At 59.7% G+C, this 7,684-nt stretch overlaps 1 protein-coding gene across 1 annotated transcript in view; it reads right to left on the minus strand.

Annotated features, from left to right (window-relative positions):
- Window positions 1-7,684, minus strand: part of FGF18 (fibroblast growth factor 18) — a 32,009-nt gene extending 24,325 nt beyond the window's left edge. The window contains exons 1-2 of the mRNA XM_080673995.1: window positions 7,501-7,684; window positions 7,308-7,344 (exon numbers count right to left, since the gene is read on the minus strand). Coding sequence (XP_080530121.1) covers window positions 7,308-7,344; window positions 7,501-7,532 — 69 coding nt within the window. The 5' untranslated portion in view covers window positions 7,533-7,684. The remainder of the gene's footprint in view (window positions 1-7,307; window positions 7,345-7,500) is intronic.

A 7,684-nucleotide genomic window follows, 5' to 3' on the forward strand; every position in this document is an offset into this window, starting at 1 on the left:
ATACCTGGCACCCTGAGGTGTGCAGAGGGGTGCTTAATCCAGGTGTTCCCCTCCCCTCCAGCACTGACCGCAAATTCCTCCTGCAGCCAGGCCTGTGCCGGGTGCCGCAGGGCCCCCACTGACCTCCAGGAACCAGGGGCTGGCGGACAAGCAGGCCTCCAGAAACACCAGTCCCCCAGTCACTCCAGTTCACATTTACTTAACACTTACAATGAGCCGGGCGCTGTGCCAAGTCATCCCCAGGTGACCACAACCCACCCTCACAGCAACCCCAAGAGGGAGGTTCTCTCCGGATGCCCATATGAAAGATGAGCCACACCGGCTCAGGCAATCTGCTCAAGACAGGGCTCCTGAGGGCCGGGCAGGTGTGAAGGAAGGCAGGAGCGGGCCTGGGTCCAGAGCCTGAGCGCCTCTGCATCCCTGTGAGCCCCAACAGAGAACACACTGGTCACAGGAGCCAAGGCAGAGGTGGGTGGGAGGGCAGGGGTGGGGGATGGTGCTGAATAAAGCTGCTCGAAGTGCCGGCCACCCCTTCCCAGAGAACACTTTGAGGACAGAGCTGAAGCCTTGGATGTCTTCTTTATGCCCCCAGACCCAGTCCAGGGCCAGCCAGGCCGCGGGCGTCCCACGAGTGTTTGCTGAGCGCTCATATGGAGAAGCACCGTCTCTGAGTGCCTGCGGCTCAGCCGGTCCGAGACCAGCTTCAGTTACTCCTCCCAACAGGGACCGCAGTGGTAGTCTGCTGCTCATTTCCCATGATGAGGAGGCAGGAACTCAGAGCGGTCAAGGACCTTGCCCCAGGCCACACAGCCTGCAAGTGGTGCAGTGAAGATTCAATGCAGACCTAGGTCCAAAGCCTCAGACTGGGGGCCTGATGGTGCTGACACAGGAGCGTGTCCTGCTAGCATTCTTTGGAACCTGTAGCGTATTATGAACCTAACTTAGAGTCCACTGGGCCATCGTCATTACTCCATTACTTACTGAGGGTCAGCTACGTGCTAGCTGCTCCCTGTGCATTATCCCATTTAGCCCTCGCAATAATCCTTGAAAGGGTTACCCGTTTTACAGATGGGAAAACCAAGGTGCAGAGGGTTGAAGGTTAAGAGATTTGCTGCATAGCTGCTCAGCAACACAGACACGATTCAAATCTAGGTCTCTCCTGTCCAAAGTCCATGCATGCAAGCACCACAGAAGCCACCTAACTTACCTCGCTCATACCCAGGACGGTAAACTGAGGCACAGAGAGGGAGGTCGTCCAATGAGCCAGAATCCCTGGGATCCTGGGAGTTTTTTTGTTCTATGACCCACAGGAGATCTGTCCTTGGCCCCATCCTTGGCAAAGCAGCCTTTTAAATGGGCCTGAGGCCTTATGCCACTTCGATGTCACAGCAAATGATATCCGGACAGCTCCCGGCCCCTCCCAGCAAGCCTGACAAAAGCCAGAGGGCCCGCTTACTCACTGAGGGTCCATCACAAACGGCCATACTCAGGCCCACAGTGCGGACAGTGGGCCTCCATTACTCTATTACTTTCTGAGGCCCAGAAGCTCTCCCCTAGCCGGGCCCACACTGGCAGGGCCCTGCCACTGCCCGTCCCGGAGTGCCCGGCCATGGGCCTTTCGAGTGGGGACACCCGCCCAGCAAAAAATACGGAGCATACGGAGCCAGCAAAGAATACGGAGCCAGCCCCTGCCCTCAGAAAGGAAACAGTCCATGCCTCCCTTCTCCCTCCCTGTGACCAGCTCTGGACCAGGGGACTTCCTACACTGACAGGAGGCTGGTGGCGAGGGAGACCTCCCGGGGCACAGGGCCAGGTCTGCAAATGCAGACGAGAGGTCAGAGGGCTGGGCTCCCCTGCTGGCCCTGCCCTACACCCTCAGGAAGGAGGGCCTGTCTTGTTGGTTGTTTTCTTCCCATCTTACTTGTGCGGTAGCTGAGGCCCAGAGAGGTTAAGTAACTTGTCCAAGGTTACACAGCAGAGACAAGGCCAAGCAACGATTTGAGCCAGGCTGGCAGACTTGAGCCCTCACACTGTTATTTAAGAAGTCCGGGTTCCGCTTCTAGGAATATATCCTAAGAAACCCGAAACACCAATCAGAAAGAACGTATGCACCCCTATGTTCACAGCAGCACAATTTACAATAGCTAGGATCTGGAAACAGCCCAAGTGCCCATCAGCAGATGAGTGGATAAAAAAGCTGTGGTACCTCTACACCATGGAATACGATGCAGCTGTGAAAAAGAAGGATCTCTTACCCTTTGAGACAGCATGGAGGGACCTGGAGAGTATCACGCTAAGTGAAATAAGTCAGAGAAAGACAAGTATCACAAGATCTCACTAAGTAACAAAATAAAGTGATGAACGGAGTGGATCCAGAGACTGGAAGCATGGGACAGAGTGCGGAATCTGGGAGGGAAGGTGGGGGAGGGAAGGTGGGGGAGGGAAGGTGGGGGAGGGAAGGTGGGGGAGGGAAGGTGGGGGAGGGAAGGCGGGGGAGGGTGGGTGGGTGGGAGGCAATCAACCAAGGACCTTGTATGCATATAGGCATGGCCCATGGACACAGACAATAGGATGCTGAAGGCCTGGGGTGGGGGGCAGGAGTGGGCTGGAGGGGGTCAATGGAGGGGAAAGGGGGACACATGTAATACTTTCAACAATAAAGATTTTTTTTTAAAAAAAGAAGTCCGGGTCCTAGAGCCGCGCAACTCCGAGGAGAAATCACCTGTGCCTCCTCTTGCTATTTGACCAATGGCAGCTTATTTCAGGCCTCTGAGCCTCACTGTCTTCACCCGCGGAGCCCCCGCGTCCCAGCGGCTGGGAGGCCACCCCAGAATCTGTGAGCAAGCGCCTGCCTGTCAGAGCGAGCGCACTGCCTGCTGGTGGCTCGGGTGTCACCTTCAGGCCAAGAGCCTGCACTCTGATTCCCACACTCACAGATTCCTGCTGGAGGACAAGGTCAGAGCCAAAAGGTCCTGCCGAGGACAGGAAGGCCCCTCCCCGCCCCCGCCCGCTCCCTTTGGGGGCCCACGTGCCCAGGGCAGGGTGGGGGCAGTGCTGCAGCCGGACACGAAGCCCCGAGCCTGCTGGCACTGGCGGTGCCAACCACCAGAAATTTTAAAAATCCACCTTCTTATCTCAGGGCAGGTGACATTCCGGGGCAGCAGGAATGCTGGCAGGGTGCCCCCGCCCCCTCCAGGCTGGGAAAGAAGCCGGGAGGGGAGTGCCGAATCCCCCGGCCCCACCCCCTACAACACCCACCACTGGCTCCGAGACCCATCAGACCCCAACATTCCAGGACGTTCAGAGCTGGCGGGCTGAGCCAGGTGGCCTCCACCTCAGACCCCTCCCCGGGCAAGCCCATCCCCCACCACAGCGGCCACAGGGAGCTCTCCCTGGGGACCCCCAGCATGCCTCCTGGGGATCCTTCTCCCAACCAGTATTCTTTCTGAACACTTTCCTTATTCTTCCTGAAAACACCTGCCTGGTGTGGTGGGAAGAAATACAAGCTCCTGAATCCAGACTCGGGGCTTGAACAAATCCCTTCCCTGCTCTGTGCCTCCGTTTCCCCATCTGTGACCCTCACTCACTTCAGGAGGAAGAATAAAACAAGCTTCTGATGCAAGAACCACTTTCAAAGTCCTACAAGCGGGGCTCTGACCGGAGGCAAGTGGTTTCTCCCACCTGAGCTGGACACACCTGCCCCACTATACACACACACACACACACACACACACACATGTGTCACAGCCCGGGAGGGGGACGAGGCGGGGGGCGGGGGCGGGTAAAGGAGCTCCTGTTTACCCAACACTCTGCCCCTCTGGACAGGGAACCCTGGAGGCCAGCAACACAGGGCCGGCAGGAAGCAGGCTCCCAGCAAGTATTTGTTGAATGAATATCTGACTGAATGGATGGAAAAGACGATGTCACCGCTTTAAGGGATGGGAAGAGATTAACCCAAGAACATATATGCATGTAGGCACAGCCCATGGACACAGACAGTGGTGTGGGAAGGGCACGGGGCAGGGGCTGGGTGGAGGGGGGGCAAAGGAGGGGGAAATGGGGGGCACCTGTAATACTGTCAACAATAGATAATAAAGAAATTAAATGAAATGAAAAGCTCTATCAGACAGGGCAGCTCCCCGTCCTCTTCATGTCGCGAAAGACAGTCTCCAGCATCCCCCGCCTGGCCAGCTTGCAGGGTGTAAACCTCCCTGGGGAGGCCGGGCGCGGGGGGTGAGTGTCAGGCTTAGGCGAGGGGCATGGAGAGAAACTTCGAAACTTGAACACGGGCGGTGAGAGAGGAAGCAGCGCTGCGGGAGGGACCCAGGCAGCGGAGGCCCCCCTTCCCGCCCCTCAGCCTGGCTGTCTAGGGACGGCCAGGACCTAGCCGAGCCTGGCGGCGGGAACAATGCCGGGCAGGTGCCGGCCGAGCTGCGTGAAAGGCCCAGGCCGGTGTCATTGTCAGCGCTCAGCCAAGTGCAGAAAAGCAATTTACTGGTCACGCCGCTTGCTCCCCTTGGAAATTTTTAAAATTCTTCCGATTTGAGCTATCCGCGGTGTCCCAGGTCGTGTGGAGAAGGGATTTTATTAAATCTCAGCTTCCCACTTCCTGGGGTAGCCGGCGGTAAGGCGGGGCTCACCCCATGGGGGGGTGGGGAGGACCAAGTCTGGCACCGACTATGCTCAGGGAAATGTGGCTGGGGGCGGGCGGGGGCCCATTCTGGGCCCGGTGGCTGATGGATGGGAAGAGGGGAGGAACCCAAAAACTTCACTGCTCCAGTCCCCCAAAACATGGAGGCGGGGGAAGGGCATGGGTGTGCTCCTGGGAGGATGCGGCTTTGCAAGACTTCTTGCACACCTCTCAGGGCCACCCCGTTCACAAATGAGGAAGCCAAGGCTCACGGGAGTCGACAGACAGGGAAAGATGGGGTTGCACAGCCCTTCCTCTGTGCAGAAGGCTGGGCCCTGCTCACTAGGGGACCGCCCGCTACCTCCCGGGAGGCTCACCCTGAGCTGGAAGCAGCTGCGCTGCAGGAGTCTGTCCCATCCCTGCTGGGAGCAGGCTTCAGACTCCCACAACTCACACAGGGTCCCACCCCTCTCTCACAGCCACGCCACCTTTGTCCCCAGAGCATGAGTGAGGACGTGAGCCTGCCAACCTTCTGTGACACCCTGTGGTAGTGTTTCTTCGCCTAGGAAGCCCAGGTGCCTCTGAAAATCTGTGGGGAGCTGGGAACCCCAGCCCAGACACAAGCACATTTGGACACCGTGTGGGTGCAATGTTTCGGGGGCCCTCCCACCCCATCCTGAGACACCCTTAGGGTGAAGGGGTTAAAAACATCAGTCCTACGGCAGTTTGAATGGGGGAAGGCTGCAAAGGAAAGGGGAGGTGGGAGAGGGGGCTCCCTCACCTGCTTGAAGTCCTAACCCAGATGGACATAACCCAGACAGACCACCCAGCTCTTTCCCGGGAGGCTGGCTCTAGCTCTGGCCAAGGAGGTGGAGGTGGGATGCAGGGGCCAGGTTCCCTCCCTCACACTCCCCCAGAGAACACAAAGACCACACAGCAACCCCTCCTGGGCCCCACTTCAAGGACGGAGAGGCAGGAGAGGCAGCAAGCATCAGGAAGCTGGGGCAACGAAGTCCGCAGCCCTCTCTCTGCATGCCTGGCACTCGGGGAAAGAGCTCCACCGGCAGCCCCAGCAGCGTGACCCTGGGCCTGCCCTCTGCTTAGGGACTCAGCTGCAAACCAGGCAGGCACGCCTGGCACTGGCTTCTCTCTCTGACACCAGCCAGCCCCCCACCCCCACCCCCGCCACCACACAGGGTCACATCTGCTTTGGCAAACAGCCAGTCTTAAGTTACTGACTCCAGTTGTATTGATTCAAGGAGTCACTGGGGACCCCCCAGCCTGGCCAACAGGAGGAAAGAACCCATCAGTCCATCCATCCATCCATCCATCCATCTATCTATCCGTCCATCCTTCCTTCCAGTCCCCAGCCCCAACAAGCTGCCCCCAGCTCAATGCCCATCCTGGTGGTAATAATCCTCTCCCAGGAGTGGGAGAGAGATAGGCAGACCCACCACCAGCACCAAGCACTGTGCAAGAGGCGGCTGAGTGTCCACAGCATCCGCACACAGCACTCCTGGTGCTGGACACCTGAGCCCCACCCGTTCCCCTGCTCGAGGCCCCCTCGGCACCTCTGGAACCCAGAAGCCTGAAGCCTAAGCATCCTCTCTAACCTTGTGAGGACACCTGCCTTCAACCAGAGGTGGACTGGGGAAGATAATCGCTTTTGGCCCCAGTCCAGCTCCTCCGAGGGCCCCTCCCCTGCAGCTCTAGGTGGGTGGGGGGCGAGGGCAGCTGGCACTTCCTATTCCCTTTCCCTTTGCACCGCCCCCCCCAACCACCGTGCTGAGGTAGCCCTGGTCTGGTTCTAATCGGGACTGAAGTCGGCTCCCTCTTTCCCTCTTCTCTCCACCGCCCGCCCCCCCCCCCCCCTTCCTTCATTTCCACGGCTTTGGAAGCCGGAGTGTTCCAACTGTCTGCGTGCCAAGACCTTCCCGAGTCTGAAAGCTGCTGAAGTAACAGATCAGATTTTAGCAAGTGCTTTCCAGGCTGAGCGCCAAGCCCTCTTCTGATTCACTGAGAGCGAGCGAGCGAGCGGGGAGCGAGGCGGGGAACCAGCCGAGGGCTGCACCACCTTGGGCGAGGGTGTGCGGAGCGTGGCCGGCTTAGGAGTGGCCTCGCGGAGACAGCCCCTCGGCTCAGGCGTCCTGGTCTGCTCCCTCTTAGACCCATCTCCCCTAGTCCCGCGTCTCTGTGTTCGTCAGTCTGTCTGTCTATCTCTCTCAATGCTGCAAATGCCTTAGAAACCACAGAGTAATTTACAACTGAAGCTAATTCTCCCCGGACTCGAAATCCACTCGGCTGAAAGGAGCCTTTTTGTTTGGAAGAGCGATCGGGGATGTGAAGGGACGGATGGCAGAGAAAATCCCTAGTCCCAACTCCTCGCCGGCTGCGGGCAGGGGGCTTGGAGCAGCACATTGCTGCGGCTGAGCCCGCCGGCTCCAGGATCTCCTCCCAGCGGAGGCCGACAGGGGCCGCGCGCCAGCGCGCCCCGAAGCGGAGACCCCTGCCCTTGGCCAGTCCCCCGCCGGCGCAGGGCGCGCGCGGAGCCGCCCTTCCGCGCCCTGGGAACAGGTGCACTGGGCTCGGCGCCCGGGAGGGGTGGGGCGCAGGGAGGGGGCGCGGCGTGTACCGCGAAGCAGGGGCGAGGGGAGGTCAGAGTCAGGGCCCCACGTACCTGTACCTGGAAGCACAGCAGCAGGAAGTGTAAACACCTGCAGGAGAGAGAAGGAGAGGTGTTCAGAGGGACGTCAAAGAGGGGGCGCGCGGACAGACAGAGACGCAGTCCAAAAGTCAGACGGGAGTGCAGACAGAGCCCGGGCACCCAGACAAACGACCCTGGATAGGCAGCCCCACGCGCGAGCACTTACAGGCAAGTGCAGGCGGAGGGCGCTGAATACATCGCTGGGCGGGGAGGAGGCGGCGGCTCCTAGCCCAGCCTGCACATGTCCGCTCCGCGCGGCCGGGACCGGGCGCCTCCGCCGGCGCCGCCGCCGCCGCCGCCTCTGCTGCTGCTCCCTCCTCGCCGGTTGCTGCTGCTGCAGACTCTGCTGC

This window comes from Plecotus auritus, assembly GCF_963455305.1.
Source record: "Plecotus auritus genome assembly, chromosome: 6".
Lineage (NCBI taxonomy): Eukaryota > Metazoa > Chordata > Mammalia > Chiroptera > Vespertilionidae > Plecotus > Plecotus auritus.